General features: G+C 44.9%; 1 protein-coding gene across 2 annotated transcripts in view; it reads right to left on the bottom strand.

Annotated features, from left to right (window-relative positions):
• The window catches only part of USP7 (ubiquitin specific peptidase 7), a 57,066-nt gene that overhangs the window by 22,129 nt on the left and 15,467 nt on the right, over positions 1-19,470 (bottom strand). The window contains exons 1-5 of one of the 2 annotated variants that reach the window (XM_030883923.2): positions 9,081-9,185; positions 8,170-8,344; positions 3,809-4,007; positions 1,715-1,853; positions 969-1,057 (exon numbers count right to left, since the gene is read on the bottom strand). In XM_030883923.2, coding sequence (XP_030739783.1) covers positions 969-1,057; positions 1,715-1,853; positions 3,809-3,894 — 314 coding nt within the window. In that variant the 5' untranslated portion in view covers positions 3,895-4,007; positions 8,170-8,344; positions 9,081-9,185. Of the gene's footprint in view, positions 1-968; positions 1,058-1,714; positions 1,854-3,808; positions 4,008-8,169; positions 8,345-9,080; positions 9,186-19,470 lie in introns of those variants that run through there. The other variant, XM_030883922.2, reaches the window with a different exon arrangement.

Below are 19,470 nucleotides of genomic sequence, written 5' to 3'. Positions count from 1 at the left end.
AAGTTTAACTAGAAATACCACCTTTTTACCCCCCACTCCTGGTATCTGAATACAATTCAAGGGTATGTTTCCAAAAGGCTACTCAAGAAAAGCCTGATTCCTCTGATATCAGCCCAATGAATATGAAAACTAATAAATCTTATTTGTTTTAAAATTTCCCAGGGCCACATGCAGGCCACCTTAGCCAGGACCTGAATGACCTGACCGCCCTTCTGGGCTGTCGGCTGCCCATCCCACCCGGGTCAGCCTACGCACTCATGCCAGAGGAGGGCCACGTGGGAAGAGAAAAAAAAACGGGAAGAGACAGGGGCGCCTACACTTGATTCCTTCCCACCTAGGCTGCACTTTATTTCTTCGCTCGTTGGCCTTAAGAGTCCTGCTCGTCTACAACCTGATCCCAAGGCACCATCTCAGCCCTCTTCACACTCTCCTAGTGCCCCGCCCACCTCAAACTTCCCTGCCAGGTGTCCTTACTCACACCCTTCTCCCCACCTCCAAATTCCCCCGGTCATTCCTTATCAATCAAGGACATCCTCAAGGACATCCGACACATTCTTCAAGGCCGACACCGTGCTCTTGCCCACAGACCGCCTGGACCCAGGGACGGAACCCTCTCCTCCCAGCGCCATCCACACCACAAAATAACAGCACATCTGCTGCTGCAGTTACTGCCGTCAACTCCTCTGCCCGAGTGGTCTTGGAGGTTCTTCGAGGACAGAAAACCATGGCTGCCTTGTTCAACATAATTATATTCCTAGAGCCCAGCAGAGTGTTTGGCACATAGAAACTGCTCAATAAATCCGCCACACAAAGGCATGAACGTGAAGCTGGCACACGTCCGTTGATCTGGTCTGTGTGCCAAGGGATGAGCACACAGAGGGTGCTTATCTGCTGTATATATGCACCTCTGCTCCTTTCACTAGAATTCACAACATCTCTTAATAGCATCCAATTAAAGGAAAACTTACGCAACTCCATGGGGGGCATCCGCCTGTACAAAGACTTCAAAAGTAACTTTGTCATCATCTATAAATCCTTTCTCAGGATCAGTCACTTCCTATAAAAAAAAATAAGAATATCCAACTTGCATAAGAACCCGCAAATGCTCACTTCATTCCAAACAATTACCCTGTACTTAATCAATTAAAATACTACTTTTTCAAAACACCTAAATTGTGCTTCTAGTTTTGCAGTGCTTTGGCTTGTTTTAAATAATGTTCTCTGAATGAAAACAGCAAAAGCTTGGATGTCTCCTGGAGGAATGGGAGGTGTCAGGGGCTCAGCATCCACTCAGCAGGCAGGGTCTGGGGAGGCTGCCGAGAACCCACTAGAGAGCTGAGCAGGGCGTTCCTAAGTCCTACTGGCTTCCACCTCTGCAAAAGCAGCCCAAACGCGCTGACTTGAGAATTCACTGGTTACAGGAAACCACCCTGCACTATGCCTGCCTCAGTATTATTTCTTTTAAAGGAAACCTAGCCTATCAGGAAGGCTATAAACTACCTTACAATGTTTGACCAAAACACCGAGATGAAGTCCTGTTGGCTGCTAAAAACCTGACGTAGGAAACTGGAGAAAACACGTTTTCAGTTACCTATCCAACTTACAAAGCAAACATTTTGATCCTATAATGAATAGATGGATGTGAAGAATGGAGAATTAGGGAACAAAGAACAACGCTCAGATTATTCAGTCTGAGTACATTGTTACTACTTACACTCCAGGCCATGAAATTGGAAAATCCCCAATCGTTCTCTTTATGGAAGAACAAATGACTGATACGCCGGCTGAACGACTTCTCATCATCTCTGTAATTTATGATCTTCAGCACTGCTTGTGCATGACAGGACCAAGACCTGTTCAGGGAGGACAATCTAAGCCTCAGTCGACAGATTTACCTGACTTTTACACAATTTTTAAAACAGCACACAAAACCTCCCATATTTTTTCCTTCTATTTTTTAGATGGAATAAGGGGACACACATTATCTTTAATGGAGAAAAAAATGTGAAGAGGGTCTGGCAGTGCCCTTGTGTGATCTGGAGTGATTTAACTCAATGCTTTATGTCTTTTTTTTCTTTAATTTTTAAAATTTTATTTATTTATTTTTGGCTGTGTTGGTTCTTCGCTGCTGCACGCGGGCTTTCTCTAGTTGCAATGAGCAGGGGCTACTCCTCGTTGCAGTGTGTGGGCTTCTCATTGCGGTGGCTTCTCTTGTTGCGGAGCACGGGCTCTAGGCGTGCTGGCTTCAGTAGTTGCGGCACACGGGCTCTAGAGCTCAGGCTCAGTGGTTGTGGCTCACGGGCTCTAGAGCTCAGGCTCAGTAGTTGTGGCGCCCAGGCTTAGTTGCTCCGCGGTATGTGAGATCTTCCCGGGCCAGGGATCGAATCTGTGTCTGCTGCGTTGGCAGGCAGATTCCTATCCACTGTGCCCTATGTCTTTTTAATTTCTAAAAGGTTTCAAGTTTTTTACTGGTATCTATAAAATACAAGTGTTTGAACTTTAAATACTGTCCTTAGATTTTACAAGAGACAATAGCTTTTTGGTCAGATAATAGTTCTAGTACCTAATACGGCTATTACTTGAATAGAAGAATGATGATAAAGCTATTTTTTAGGTGAACAGACCTAAAGCTGTAGGCTCTACTAATAAGTGTCACTCCTGCCCCCCCTCAGGTGCTGTGAGGCTTCCACACCAGGCTGTATAGGGGGCTCTGAGCAAGGATGCCACCACCCGAGAATAACTGCAGGTGCGGTTGTTTGGGGCAGACCCCAAAAGGGTCCCTGGATCAACGTGTAAAATGTTTAAAAACCAACTTAAAGTGGAGCTTTTATAAAGGAAGGTTTTGACTGAACTCATTAGACTGAGCTTTTTATAAAGGAATGTTTCGACTGCAGACTCATCAGAACAAGGGCAAGGGCAGTGTTGTTCCCGCGGGGATGCCGCTCGCTCGGGATGCCATCGCTGGACATGGGCTGCTGGATGTTTCCCAAACTACCGTTCAGGCTCAAGTTGTCTGTCAGACTAATAAAACCAATCCAGCCTCAACACTCATCAGATCAGATCATAATGTGAACGGAACACAAGAAGTAAAAATTTGGCCAAGGCCCTGACTGCCCCATAAAACTGGCTTCTTAAACACTCAAGTAAAGCGGAAAATGAAAGCTTTGGCAGAACAGCTGGAACCAGCGCCCTTTGGGGAACATCTTCATCAAGGGTGCCAAGGGCCATAATTGCGGTGGCAGGGAGACGTGGTCAAGGAAGCAGCTTTCCCGTGGGTTCATGGATGTGGAATGAGAAAGGGTGACAGTGATCTGGAATCCATCCCTTCAATCTCTCAACTGTGCTTCTGATAAACGTTGAACAGCGACACTTTGCTTTTTAATTTTAACTTTCTGAATAACCCATAGAAATTGGTTAACATACAGTGAGGATGTCTGCCTGAAGAATTTTCCTTAACTACAATTTCCCCCCCTAGCAGTTACTGGTAGAATAAGAAATACACCTGGTAATCCAGCAGTCAGCTAGTCCAGATAGGCCCTGATTCCATGTTCCACGGGCAGGTAGATTCTAACACACAAAGTTCAGTTTATTTGCAAGAAAAATATACACCTTTTCTAGTTTGGATATAGTACCTACCAGTGAGTTTTAAAGAGGGAATTGTATTTAATATAACTTAAAATCAAATGACTATGTAAAGGCAGAAAGGGAATTCAAAGAGAAATCCAAAATTCAAAGAGGCCAATTTGGCTTCCAATAATGTACTAGAACTACTTGCGGATTTGTAATTGCATCATTTAAACTGTCTTACGTGGAATCAGATTCAGCATTGCACTGGAGAAAGAATCCTACGCTTTTTTGGTGTGGTCTGTCTGGATAAAAGCGTGGCATCACCATAATCTTCCATGGCAGATTTCGCACAAAACACGGAGGGCTAAGGACCGACTCACTCAGTCTGCTGAAGCGCTCGACAGTGAACTGAAAGGTTGCCTCGGAGCGCCAACTCGTGTCTGCAAGAAAACGCTTTGTCAATCACCAAGCCCGGCATTGTCAGACAACACTGAAAGCAGCACAAACCTGGGTTAACCATTCTATATTCAACTGCTAAAATCTAACCCTTTGGGGAAAGGATAGCATCATTTCCAATTTAGTAACAATCTAAAACTGTGAGATGACATATAGTTTGTGTAAATGAAATCCCAAACTCAGGGGGCTAGCAACACACACCTGCATTCCCCACCAGACGAGCTCAGTGTGATTAAGAATGTCTATTCTACTCTGTCTTTAATTCCCAAGTAATCCGCAGTGAGTGGAGAGACTGGAGAAAAGGAGTAAAACTTCTCACGTCACATCTGTTCAAGGACAGGACTTGAGGAGGAAAAGAAAAGGGCTTGAGACTTGGGCTGAGTGTGGAGAAGAAACATGAATTTGCAGGCAAACAAGAACTTCCGAGGAGTGGGCGACAGCCATTCCTGGGAAGCGCAGCACTGTTTAGAGATAAGAAGATTCCTAAGAAGTTAGCTAAAAATAAATGTTAACTTCATTAGTTCACAATTTTGGTGAAATATCAGACTAGATTCTCTAAGGGGAATTATTTGAAAAAAAGAAGAAACTGGCATTCCTTTTGACGTGAACAAAATGAACTATTAAATTTACTCAGCAAGACCAAAGGCCAATTTAAGAAATCAAGATTTCCTCCAATAAAATGCAAAGCACTGATACAAATTCAACTAAAAGTCACACTTGGAATTCCAGCTTTTTCTGTTGCTGACTATTCCTTTCAAGTGACCCAGGCTGTGGATTAGTTTTGACAAACCCAGCAGTGTCCATGCTTCTCCAGCTCTCCCCGTGAGGGGAGCAGCTCTCCCAAGGCCACCCGCCAACCTGTTACCGGCCAGCACTTTTATAAAATATAATAAAACTGCCGCAGGAAGGCCAAATTGCTATACAAGTTTCTAAGCGCTTCCTCTCTCTGTGCCTATCTCGTGGCAGATTGGGGACAGTTCACAGGCCCAGGGGCCAAGGGCCACACTTGGTCTATAGAATAACAGGAAGGCCTTCTCTGGCTGAGAAGCAGGTGCTACTTTGACATCCCTGACCCCACGCACAAAGTGGGGTTCGCAGGTCTGTGCCCTCAGCCCGTCTCTACACTTCACTCAGGTCACTGCGGTGCAGACTTCTCCGCACACAGAACTGCCTCCACTGTGACTGAATTTGTTCTTAGGAAAACATGTCCATCAGTCCTCATGAGAGGGTAGTATTCTTTACCAAAGAAATAAAACCCAAAAGGATGTGTAACAGCGCTTTTATCTTCGTTTAAAGGCTCTCTGTCCCCATCTTTTTTTTTTTTTTTTTTTTTTACTACCCGTAACCTGGCTCAGCTGTTAGCAGAGAGGCCCTCAAAGGAAGAGCAGCTGGATGGGTGCGTTTTGCATTCGAGCCTCCTCAAGGGGCAGGTATTACCCTCATCCCTTGCACAGATGAGAGTCCACGGAAAAGACAAGCAACTTGTTCCAGAGAATGAGGTCCAGAATGGCTGAGGAGAAGAGTGGGCCACTCCTCCACAGCCACACAAATCATATTTGAGCAGCATCTAAACCCCACAAGGTAGGCAAGGGCAGGTGTTACTTAATTCCCACTTTACAGATGAAGAAACCGAGGCCTGCTGAGGTTAAGTGGCTTATCTCATCCAAGGTGTTAAGAAGTGAGCACAGGGGGTCTCAGTACCCAAGATCTGGACACTGAGCACAGTGACCCTGCCTCTGGTTTGTAAACTGCCATCCTAGAGTTTAGGTGACCAAACGCAGAGCCCAATAAACCCGGCCTGCTGTACAGTGATGGCAGGACACACTCCTGGGACCTAAGGACATCATGTCGCAAGCCCCCCCCCCCAACTCACCTACTTGACTGTCAGTTACCATTCAGGTCTTTGTAGGATTAGTTTTATACAGACAAAAAAATGATACACATTATAAATGCCTTTTTGCTCTTCCTCCCGACCCTTTAGTCAAATTCCTCAATTTATCTTAAACATTAAATAGGACCACACGATGGGGAGCTCAGCACAGCACGCATCCAGAAGCGGGCTAGCCCTCCAAGGCCAAGGCTCTGGGTCTTGAGCCTGGCGCCACCCTGGCCCCCATGTGCAGTTCACACTTGCTGAATCACACACTAGATGTGAGATTCTGCCTCATGTTCAACGCACAGGATTATCTTCCAAAGTATGCTAATGAGGAAGTTTAACATGAGATTTCATGTGAATAAAAATGTCACCACCCCACAGCTCCAAGCTCTTCATACTGTGTGGCGTTGGTGGTACAGAGGTGAGCATAGCTGCCTTGCAAACTCTTCATAACTAACTGAATAACTGAAAACCTGTATTAAATACCAGGTCAAGACAGGAGGGTCTACAAAAGAGAAGAAGACGTGAAACCCATCTCTGGCAGATAGGGCCAGCCTTGTTACCCTCCCCTAAGGGAGCTACATGAAAAAATGGGAGGAAGGTACTCGGGATTCCATGTACTATTTGTGCAACTTCCTCTGTATCTATAATTGCTTCAAAACAAAACTTTTTTTTTTTTTTGGTAAAAGTAGTATACTTGGGATTATGAAGGATACCTTGTATCCTGCAGGATTAGTGTTTCATCCAAACAGAGACTCTAACCTGCCTGAACACCACAGAGCACTGACTCACCTACTCCAGCATCTTATCGCAAATGACAAGATGGCAAGCTCGTGCTACCTGCTGCCCTCAACATATCTTGTCAGAAATCTCGATAACCCACCACTTTAGGTCTTTTTAAAAAAATGGCAGGCCTGAGGTTTCCCCAAATGGCGCTCTTGCAGTAACTGTATCAAACATCGATTATTCATTCTAATACAAGTCTTTGCAAATCCTAGTTAATTCCCAGAAATAAGTTTTTTTTCACGGGTACCAACAATCTAGATCTACAACAATCACTCTCTACCTCTACTAAACATTTTTCCAACCTGTGTTGCTAGCCACTCAACTACTGTGTAAGAAACTCCCCCTACTAAGAAGGCCTCTCTGTAAAAATCAGATTCTAACTCAGTGTTTCCCATACTGTGTGCCCTCCAAAGATGTTAAAAGGAGATTCAGCAAAAACAGATTCTAACGTTCAGAGGCTTGGGGAATCATTAACAAAAAAAGTCCTTTGAAGAAAGATGTTAGGAGGCTGACAGCTTAGACGTACTTTAAGAAACATGCTTAAGCCAGCACTCCTCAAACTTCCTAGATTTTTCTGATCACTTTTCACAACGCACATATCCTGCCATTAAGTGTTTCAAAACACCTATCACTACTGGGAAAACGCTGCTGTAAACGAAGGCTTCTACTCCTAGAAACAGAACCATCTCCCTCCCACCCCCCTTGCCATAGATACGATCTTTCTCTCTCCTGACCCTGGGCCTTTAGAAAGGCCAGGAACAAAGCGTTACTGAAGATCACTTCTACTTTCTCCTGTAACATGCTTTTCCCGTCTGGTAATTCGCAGTAGGAGCATTTCTACTTTTAGGTTCTATAGCACCATTATTTACTACCAATAATTTAGTAAAATTTGCCTCAAAAGGGATTTTATGTACATTATGATCTCCTTATTGATTCTCAAATGAGGCAATCTGGGGCCCCCAGGAGACTTCTAGCCATGTTTAGAGACATTTTCGGTTGTCACGACTGCACAGGGGGTGGGGTGGGGTGGGGTGGTGGTGGTGGTGACAGGTGACACTGCCATCCTACAAGGCACAGGACAGTCCCTTCCAACAAAGAAGTATCCACCAAAAAAGGCATCAGAGGCCAACAGAACCTGCCCTTTTATCCACATCTGTCTCCTCCCAAGCCCTCCCCGTAAAAACACCTGGGGAAAAACGAGAATGAAATTGCTCTGTGGAAACCAGACCGGGAGGGCTCTGATTGGATTGGACCGCTCACTGCTCCAGGAGAGACTACAATCGATTCCTGACTCACGCCTGGTACATCAGACCTGGTCATGCCTTCCCAACTGCACTCTCTGAACCTCTTTTGGCATCTCCAGGGTCTGAAATAAAACCAAGAGCCCAGCAACCAAGAGACCACACCCACACCGTTGCCCTCATCTGCGGTGGAAAGTGCACTCCACAGGTAACAAAGCAGCGGGTCAGACCACGCCTCTTTACCTTCCTCAGATATTGCCTCAGCCAGCTGCCAGGGGTAAACCGCACTGTGAGAGAACTCTCAACTACGGCTGCAGTTTCTCATGGAGGCTGAACTTTTGGCAGGAGGTCTGAACAGCAGTCCTTCTGGTGGTGCAGCCCGTGACTGATGGTTTCTTTCAACTGCCCCGTTACACCCCTGGGAAGGACACAACCCTCATGAGGATTGATGGACATGCTTTTGACAGAACATGGTTTCATATTACACTGCAAGATTCCAGGGGCTGCATAAAGTGATTACTGGCTGCTACCTTCTCATGATTTCGACCTGGCAAATGCACAGGTCGCACAGTCTAATAAATTACAGCGAAGAAATAGCCTCAAAAGAAAGGCTTTCCTAGGCACAAAATGTCCATGCACGTACAAATGCATACACTTTCCACAGAGAAGATAAAGACCAAAAGTCAGTCTGGGGGACAAAGCCCAAAGCTCGATTCTGGTTTTGCACCTAACCGGAGTGGGGAGAGATTATTAGCTACAAACAACTGATATACTTGCTACAATAAGAATGCAATGGAAAGCCACGTTCCAGTGTCTAGAAGTATCGTGCTGCAGACGAGAAGGAAAGGACAGTAAGATATACTTGTGTTCTGAATACTAGGAGTGGCTGAAAAATTAACTGTAGGCCTGAGCAAATACCCATCTATTACAAACTCCTGTATTTCAACCTTCTCTCCTAGGCTGGGGAAAATCAACTTACCTTGAAATCTGTAGGCAACCTTGAAATTTGAAACCAAAACAGGCTCCTAAATTATCCTCAGATACAACCTCCTGAAAACTAGCTACTCTTAAGAAACTCAGAAGTACTCAAGGAAGAAATGTCTGTTTCCGACAGTTTTTTGCCCAATGCGCGTAAACAAAGCCCAGGTACTTACCGTCCTCCATGTCTTCCTCTGTGTTGTTGTGCCCATCACTCATGGCTACATTTCCGTTGATAACAGGGTTTTGAGTAATTCTTGGTGGGTCATCTGCATCTCCAGCTTTAAAGAAAACAAAGAAATTCCATGATTTTTACCTTCATGGCTTGAATTAGATTAAAAAAATATATATATACTTGTACTCTGACAATTTCCAGTCACTATTAAGTTCCAATTGTGCCCAAATAATTGCACTTTAACCCAAAAAGTATTTACTAGTATGTTTACTAAATATAAACTTTTGTTTCTTTCAAAATGCTAAATGGGACTTGAAAACACATTACACCTCACAATAATCAGCTCCATTTGCGATGACCTTTATTTTGACATAGGTCCACGGTTTAAAAGAAGAATTTTAAAAAGGCTTTGGCGGGATTTAGGATTTAAATAGCCTCTACTGCCCATACTTCACATTTAAATCCTGTCCTTCCAGCATGTCAGAATAGCTCACTGCAACTAATGCTGTTCTGTTTGCCTGTACAGTCGGCTTTCCTTGGTAAATCAGACACTCCAATAGAAATTAAGTGTCTCAACTACAAACAGGAGATGTGGTTTTTTAAATAGCTGCACAGTTGTGTCCTTGGACTCCAATACTCAGCCTTTACACCATTAGGATCAGCAGTCAATCTGATTCAGCACCATGGAGAGCACCCTCCCCTTTCCCCTCTAGACAAACTCCAAACTCCAATTGTCAGGTTACTTTTCTCAAATAATTCCTGAATATAAACCATCCGATTTTCCTTCTTAAGCATCTCAAAACACACGTTAGAAATCCTTGGAAGCTAAGAAACAGGTATTACTACTCAAATTTAGACCACTGCCACTCCTGATACTTTTGTTTTATTAAATATCAATATATACAGTTAATTAGCAATTGTGTTAAAAGCTGTCTATGAAAACATAAAATTTTAAACTGACCCCTCAACCATGACATCCTGACAGAAAAACTGGGGGAGGGAAGTAGGGAAAGGAGAAATTCCTTTTCCTGTTGCTTAACTAGCTTGAACTCTAAACTCTAAAACTTATATGCTTAAAAAACAAAATGAAACATTGGGTGCTTTGACAGAATTTCCACATTTACCCTCCTAAATTAACCATTTCAGGGAATTCCCTGGCAATCCAGTGGTTAGGACTCTGCACTTTCACTGCCGAGGGCCCAAGTTCAATCCCTGGTCAGGGAACTAAGATATCCTGCAGGCCTCGCGGTGTGGCGCCAATAAATAAATAAATATATATATATATGCGCATATATATTAACCACCTCAAACCATCACACAAAATATTTTATGAGGAAAAACCCTATGAAGGCCTTTGAAATAAACAGCACATTCCACCAATGGAATATTATGCAGCAGTTTTTTTTAAGGTTCTCAGTGTACCTATATGAAATGTTCTGAGTTATATTAAAGTTTTTAAAAATTAAGGTACCAAGCAATATATATCATCATATGCAACCCTTGCTATAAAAGAGAGAGACTGTGATGGAATAAGAGTGTGTACATTCTCATTTCCCTTTATACCAATAAGCAAACACTGGGAGAACACAAACTAGTAAGAGGTTCTGTAGAAGCAGCAGTAGAGTGATTCTTCACTGCAGACACACACACACATCACATGAATGCACTATAAATCTTAAAGTAATTTGCTTGACGTAGGCCTGGTACTTTTAATTTAGTTCCTCAGTTCAAATCCAGCCTACGGCAAGAGCTTTAAAACATGGTCTATAATGCACGAATGCAAAAATGACAAAGGTTTCTCTGCAGGTGGCTCCTAAAAGGCAAGGCAAGTAGGGTTCTGCAGCTGAACCAGGTGCTCCTGAGCAATGTCCCATCTTTTACACACGATGGGTACACATTCCTGCTGGGCTGACCAATTTTCCACCCTTCACAGGCCTGGAGACGGTGGTCCAGGCTGGTGGCTGTGAAACTGCAAAAAGCTCCTGGTTGGCCCAGCATGTACATGAGGAACCTGTCGAGCAACAGGCCCTCCCAACCAACTGCCATGGGATCCTTGGAGAAAAGGTTGGCAACTCAAGTCTAGCTCCTAAGGGACTGAATATCCAGTTAAAAAAAGCTTCTCATAAAAATGAGTTAGTTCAACAAGAGGATTAAAATTTTAATTAAGACACGGTAAGTCCCCGGACCAGAATTAAATGATAAAAGCGCCTGATACCACAATCTGTATTAAGCTTCCAGAAATATCCTAAACGATAAGGCTGTCTTTATCATCAAGGAAGAAGTGCAAGATTGGCACGTACATATATTTATCACTCTATATAAAGTGATCCTGTTCCCGAATTTTATATCCTGCCTAGTTGGAATTTTCCCAATGTATTAACTCTCATTTGGCCAAATACGAACTACAACACTAATTTTTTTGACACACACAGTTGCAAATACCAATGACAATATGGTATGCCTCAAACACATAGACAAAAAGGTCTCTGATATACTTAAATGTCAAGGAGGGGAGGAGAGCAATTATCATTCCGAAATATATACATGACACCCAGAAATACGAAAGGAGTTCATTTCCATTACTCACAATTGGTAAGCCTTTTGACAACAACCTTGTGATAAGTACCAGAGGCATATTTTAATATATATGTGGCACAAAATACCTTTTTTTAAGAGTGACTTCAGAAACACAAAAGGCTCCCTTGTTTAGTTACAAAGCCTATATTTCCTCCTCTTTTACTGAGGATGCCTGTGCTTACATCCAGCTTTTCTCCCCACAGACTTCTGTTTGTGATGTCACAACCCAGAGCTACTGACCCCAAAGAACACTGGCCAATTGCTATGGAAATGATGTGGTGCTGATTTAGCACCTGAATCTCACTCCTGGATGAGAAAAATAGAAAATTCCAAATTGTTGGCCTTGACATTTTCTATCACTTCAAAAATATTTCTCAAACCTCTCCCCAAAAGGCTGGGTAGAGGGAACCAAACAACCCCATTAAACCCACCTCACGGTCTTCCAACTAAGAGTCTATATGCTGCCACCAGGAGGTACCTGGGCCACGAAGATCCAGCCATGCCTCAGAGTCACTCTCGACTCAGCCCCCCAGATTTCTCCTCAAAAGTCCCAACTAGTGGGCTTCCCTGGTGGCGCAGTGGTTGACAGTCCGCCTGCCGATGAGGGGGACACGGGTTCGTGCCCTGGTCCGGGAGGATCCCACATGCCGCGGAGCGGCTGGGCCCGTGAGCCATGGCCGCTGAGCCTGCACGTCCGGAGCCTGTGCTCCGCAACGGGAGAGGCCACAACAGTGAGAGGCCCGCGTACCGCAAAAAAAAAAAAAAAAAAAAAAAAAAAAAGTCCCAACTAGTAATACAATCCAGTGAGCAAAACCATGGCTCAGTTAAAAGGGCAGAACACATGGATTACCAGAGGCCATGGGCCAATACTCGGTCCCTGAATTGGTCAAGCAGAGCCTAACCAGCACATTTTAAGCCCCAGTCTACCAGTTCACCCTGACTTCCAAGTCAAAACCCCCAGACTTCTGCTTGGTCCTCCTCCTCTCCTCTCTCCTGGCACTGAATCCATTTTAAAGAATATTACATAAAATAGGGGTTATCAAGGTAAATTAGAACACTGATATCTTTCTGCAAGTCCAAATATACTGCAGAAGGAGTGTTCAGAAATGGCATATTGGTTCTGAAAATCCATCAGTGGCGTAAGGCCCCCACTCTGAGCTCCTGAATCACCTTCTGGTACAAGCCCATGGTTCCCTGCCATGTCTGCATGGCTCAGCAGCAGAATCTTCTGGGGGGGGGGAGGGTTCTCTTGGCTACATCAGAGTGACTGCACAGAATCTCCAGGAGCTCTCCCTCAGAATTCTTTTTTTTTTTTAAAAAGCTCCCCACAAAATTAGGGCCAGAAGCATATTCAAACAACCTCATCAATTTACACGACCACCTTCAAAACACAGAGTATCAGTGTGGGAGAAAGAAGTCTGGAGTTACTAGTTCCCTCAGGTGTTGATGTAAGTTGCTAGTGGGGGAAACCAGGTGAGGGGTCCATGGGAACACACTCTACTAACTTTACTGTACATCTAAAATTAACCCAAAATTTCAAGTTTATTTTTAAAAAGAGAACATAAGAAACCCTCAAGCCTAAGAGGCAAGGAATATAGCTATTAAACTTATACAGGAAAATTTTCGGCATGAAGCATCCATACAAGCATGTGTGAAATTCTCACATAATTAAAGGTAGAGAGCAAGGCAGCTTAGAGCTGAGATACGAAACAAAGTCTCCCACACAGACACTGGGCGGGTGCACAGAGCACAGCTCCTCAGGAGGGGCCGGCCTGGGAGAGAGGGCTGGCGTCTATGCTGGGGCAGGAGCAGCAGAGGAAACACTGGGCATGTGAGAAGGATCTAACGTCTGCTCCCAGGATTTCACAAATAAGTAACTCCCAAGTACTGGTCCCTATTGTGTGCTGGGTGCTGTATAAACATCCTCAGGCAGTGATCACAGCCTGGGATCAGGCAGATGGGGTGTTTACAGATGGACCCAGGGTCCCGGCTGGACTGAGAGGGATGTTGCCCTGGGCCTGTAAGCTGTGGAGCAGCTACTCTCTTTGCTTTTCCTCCATGAGACAGGAGTGGCCCTTCCCTAAGGAGGACTGCTCACCCTGAAATAAAGTATGTTAGATGGAGCTCCTGAATGAAGCCAGAGGCACCGGTCAGGAAGAAATAAAGAAGGAAGTCCTGAGCAAAGAGGCACAATGCTGTGAAAAGTTCTTTAGCCACAAATACTTTTAAAATGCCTACTCTCACCATTTTGCAAAATTATAGTGCAATATCACAACTGGGAGAGCGACAATATACTGATCCTCCTCCTATTCACTTGCATGCATTTCATGATGTGAGGTCTGTGTGTTCCCCACACTCAAGATACTGAGCAGCCCAGCACAAGGACCCTCAGGGGGTGCTTTTACGGCCACACCCACCTCCCTTCTGTGCCCGCCCCAAACCCCTGGCAATGGCCAATCTTCTCCATATCCACAATCTGCCATTTGAAGAATGGACACAGCATGTGTAAGTAAGCTTACGGAGCACCTTCTGACACAGCACAATTCCCTTGAGACTCATGTCAACAATGCATTCCTTTCTCCTGCTGAGAGGGTTCTGTGGCAAGGACATGCCACTATCTGCTCACTCAGATAGCTGCAACATCCGGGTTGCTTCCAGTTTGGAGGCATTACATATGAATAAAGTGGCTGTAAACATTTTTGTACAGGTCCTGAGCAAAGAGACAGGTATTTTTACTTCAGGATTTTACACAATGAATGAAATGCTCACAGAAGCAAGGCAAGGGGTGCAGTGATAAATAAAGGGAAATAGTGACCTCCCTGCCTCTGAGTCTAAGTAGAAGGAAGGCATTCCCAATGTTCATGTACATACACGTGCACAAGGTACAAGCACTTTTACTATTCACAATACGTGGATCCCAATTCAGGATCCATACAGATATGCGTACATGGATTTGATTTCGAATAGCACCATACCATTATGTCATGATCTACTCACCCATCCCCTACAGATGACTCTTCCCAGCCACCACCACCTCCTTTTTGGCCATCTGAGTGACACTACAAGCAAACAACTGTACAATGATTTTGTCCTGCAGCACGCTGTATAACTGTGTGGTCATCTGTCAGGGTCATCTCTCTCACACACTGAGCTCCCACAAGCAGTGCTCTTTCCCAGTGGCAAAGATCAACAACGCATCCAAAGCCACTACCAAGTGGCGCTGCACAGCCTCCTGCACCAAGTTCTCACGCTGCTCAGGAGAACTCTTCTAGCGCCATCACTTATTTTCAAGAATTCAGATATAATCGATTTCCCAATGTGCTGATCCTCAAAAAACCTGGCTCTAAGCTCAAAGAAGCAAAGAGACATCTGATAACTTGAAGGTGAGAGACAGAAGATGTACCACTCGTACTAAGCCCAGCTGAGAAGCTGAGCTGATTAGAGGGGGGGGCGGTCTGGTAAGGCTTCCACAAAAGCAAGGACCCACAGGTGTCAGCTATCACACTCCCCAAGAAACCAGAACCTCCAGGGCATTGGGAAACAACTTTGGACGCCCCCAGAAAACCTACAATTCTGTGGGAGAACTCGATGGCTCTGTGTCAACTCCAGTTCCCTTTGGGGGAATTCTCAGGCAAAGCCAGGCCTCGCACAGACTGGGGAACAGATCCAGATCCAGATCCAGTCCTTGGGCAGAACCTGGAGGGAACCAAGGATACAAAGGTATGGAGCAAAATTGCAGGTCTGAGCTGTCTTTGCTCTCGCCCAGGTTTACCAGTCCTGGCAGCCGCTGGGTGGAAAGGAGTAGGTGCTGACCAAGCAGCAGGGCCCATTCACCAACAAGCTCACCCCCGCCCCCCAGTCAGACAAGGACCACAGTGCCTGTGGGCCATGAGGAAGTGCCCAAGTGCCTTCCGGCCCTCAATCCCTCTTGTGAAACCTCTTAGAAGTGGAAAACTGCAACTATGGTTCAAAAACATCATTTCTAATCCACTACTGCATTACAAGGATTTCATCCCCCACCCCCACCCCGGGCACACCGTATTTGCCTGCAATTACAGTAAGGAGGGCGACATTCTAACGACTGTTTCCTAACACTGGTCTTCTCCACACACGACTAACTTGGGAGGTAGAGGCTGAGGCTGGGTGCCCTCTTCTCACAGGAGTCAGTCCCCCTATTTGCCAAGTGTCTTGATGTGTCAAGAGCAGGCTGCGCCCTGGGCCTCAGGAGGGAACAGATAAGCAGCCCTCACACAAGAGGGCTAATGCGACAGAGGGGAAAACAGCCACAGGCCTTGGACATCCAGGCCAGGACCAGAGAGTGAAGGGAGCCGGCTGGGCAGAGATCCTGAAGAAGCACATTCCAGACAGTTCCAGAGTGACCAGGAGCAAGGCAATGGGCAAGGGAGGAGGTGGGAGATGAGGCCCAGGTTGAGGGTGGGCAGGGCCTTGAAAATCTCCGAATGCTCACGTCAAGCCTATGTCCCACCAAATGAAGAGGAAACCACCGGTGGCCCTGAAAGCACTGTGACACTCAATAACAGGTGGGTCAGGGCTTCCCTGGTGGCGCAGTGGTTGAGAGTCTGCCTGCCGATGCAGGGGACGCGGGTTCGTGCCCTGGTCCGGGAAGATCCCACATGCCGCGGAGCGGCTGGGCCCGTGAGCCATGGCCGCTGAGCCTGCGAGTCCAGCTCCACAACAGGAGAGGCCCGCGTACCGCAAAAACAAAACAAAACAAAACAAAACCAAAAAAAAAAACAAAAAACAGGTGAGTCAGAACTGAGATGGTGCCGGTGCTTGGACCCTGGCTGCCAGCCCCAGGCAGCCATCTGATCAAGCCTGTCCTCATCATCACAGGCAGCAGAGCCCCATCAGAAGCGCCTCTGCTGCCCTGTGGAGGATGTGCGTGAGGTGTGGTTTTGGGCTATCTTGCCCCTGCCAAGTTGGCAGGGCTGCCTCCAGTGACTCTCTGAATTCCTTCGGTCATATTAACAATGAAACCGTCCGTGGCTTAATCAATACCACAACGGTGTTCTGGTTTTATTTTGATTTTTATATGAATTGGCTCCATGCCTGCCCCATGAAGGGAGCTAAAAGCCCACTTGCGGGTGGTGGTCCTGCCCTGGGGAGAGTCTGAGGATTCAAAGTAGACTCTGTATTGAAACCCGACAGTTAGCTCTATACTCTTAAATAATCCTGATTTAAATTAGTTATATGAAAATAAAGCCCCAAAGAAGGCCACGTATAAATCTGTGTTCCTTAAATAAAATTATTTGTTTGGGGTCTTCAGTTTGGCTTCATTATGTAAAAATCATCTGTTTTTAGAGGATCATGCTAACTGCCATCATGTCTGTCCCACAAACCATGACTGATGACTGAGTGAACACTGGCCGGGCATGGAGAGGGGTGTACACCCTGCACGACTGAGGAGCTTATAATTATGTCTGTGCTGCTTGCTTACACATCTGGTCTTATCTGCTATATTGGGTAGGGCAGTCCACTTGTGGAAAGGAAAAACAAGTCCCAGCAAGCCCAGCAGAGACGGAGCTGCACAGAAGCTACAGGATGAAGGCAGAAAGTATCAGCAACCCACAGGAGTCAAAGGATCAATATGCAGAACACACAGAGATCCTACAATCAAGAAGAGACAACGCAACCACAAGGAGAAATTCTTAAGAAATACAAATGACAAATCTGCTCAACTTTCCTAATTAACACAATACCACTTTTCATCTACCAGATTAAGTCTCACATCACAAAATGGGTGGTGTCAAATGGCTAAAGTCTAAATTTATAGTCAAATTATTCTCCCCAAAGGCAGTATTTATTAAAACCAAAGTCAAATATTCTTTCACTCAAAATGCCATTTCTAGATATCCATTCCAAAGAAACTAGCATACATGCCCAAAGATATATACAAGCATATTTCTTATACTGAAGCACCATTTTTTACAGAGAAAAACTTAAAACATAAATGCCCATTAATTCTAAGGGCCATATATTGTATGGCGCCATTTATTCATATAAAGTGCCCAGAACAAGCACACCCACAAAGACAAAAGGCAGATCAGTGTTTGCCTAGAGCTGGGAGGGAGAGTGGAAGGGTGATGGCTAAGGAGTGCAGGGGTCTCTTTTTGGAGTGGTAAATTGACTGTAGTGATGGGTGAATATATTTATTAAAAGCCATTGAATTGTATGAGTGAATTGCAGGATATATAAAATCTCAATAAAGCTGTATTTTTTTTTTGGGGGGGGAGACAAGAACTGGACAGAAATGGGCTATTCTGAGTGGGAACAAATAGTTCCACAAATCACAGCTGTCTGAGGGCCCAGCATAGTGAATGATGTGTACATTGAACAACTGAATCAGGTGTAAGTGTTCCATTTTCTGCAGTATTTCTCTAAAAGTATTAAACATTTTTGGTGTTTGAAAAACCCATTTATCTACAAAATTTATTTATGTACATAAATTCACTCTACATTCATGTAGTTTTAAAGAAAGTAAAACTATATTAAGGGACAATGTCCACCAAGAGAGAAATCAATTAGCAGGATGTCCTTACAGAATGAAGGAAGCTGTACATGTGGACGAGATGAAAAACAGGACAACACCCATCGTACGTTAAGTACACATGTTCACTGAGGGACGGAGTCTTTCTTGCCTTCTTGCTTCCATGTTGTTTTAATGTCTCAGCGAATATGTACTGCCTTTATAATGAAGGTAAAACCACCCACACACGCGAAGCAAAGCAAAGCACAATGCAGAAAGGCACAACCAAAGTACTGCCTAAGGCCTGACACCACCTCAAGCAGCCCATAAAGTCTGTACCAGTGGGGACTTCCCTGGCAGTCCAGTGGTTGAGACTTCGCCTTCCAATGCAGGGGGTACAAGTTCCATCCCTGGGGAGCTGGGATCCCACATGCCGAGACCAAAACAGAACAGAAGCAATATTTTAGCAAATTCAATAAAAAATTTTTTTAAAAAAGGTTATATCAGAGAAAGAAAAGGGTACAGCAGCTGCCCATTTGGGGGCAGGAGGGAGTAGGAACAAAAGGATCCCAGAACAAAGGGATTACCTAGATTACTTGTGACCTTGAAGGTCCTTTTACACCGGGGCAAATGGCAGCATCCTCTCTTAAATGCCTGGATTTTCTTTACAACTACTTAAAAAGACAAGGAAGTTCGGGGGCTGAGGATTGGGGTCAGAAGTAGAGGAGAGATTTTAAACATACTGTGACTGTGCTAACTAAAACTTTTGAAAACTAGTCAAGCACAGCCAATTTCAAATGAGTTCCTTTATTTGTATAAAGCCACAAACAGAACAGCCTAGGACAGAGGACTAAGCTGTTTCTGGTTGGTTTTTTTCCCCACGTTGGTGTCAGCAGACCACCACTCAGGCCTTACCCTCCTTTTGAGGGGACCCACCCGGACTGTCAAGGAACACCTACTTTCAAAACCTTCTAAAAAACCAGTGGCCAAAGAAAGTGTTGAAAAGTTCCTGGGAGGAAGACTAGTTTCCCAGGTAAAGTCGCGGGAGCAGAAGACATATGGTGTTCAGGGGCTGGTAGGCACAGCAACAGTGTCAGCTTTCCTGAAATTAATCGGTATATTTGAACACAATTCCAATCACAATCCAGCAGAGTAAGTGAAACAATTCTGAAAAGAACAGTTTGAGGAATTACACTACCTGATTTTGAGACTCACTATAAAGCTTCAGTAATCAAGATGGTGCTGTGTTACGCAGACACAGATCAATGGGACAGGAGAGTCCGCAAATAGACCCATGTAAACATTACTACATTGATTTGTGACAAAG

This window comes from Globicephala melas, chromosome 15, assembly GCF_963455315.2.
Source record: "Globicephala melas chromosome 15, mGloMel1.2, whole genome shotgun sequence".
NCBI lineage: Eukaryota > Metazoa > Chordata > Mammalia > Artiodactyla > Delphinidae > Globicephala > Globicephala melas.
Note: the sequence above shows the minus strand (reverse complement) of the source record. Positions and strands in the feature narration are given on the sequence as shown.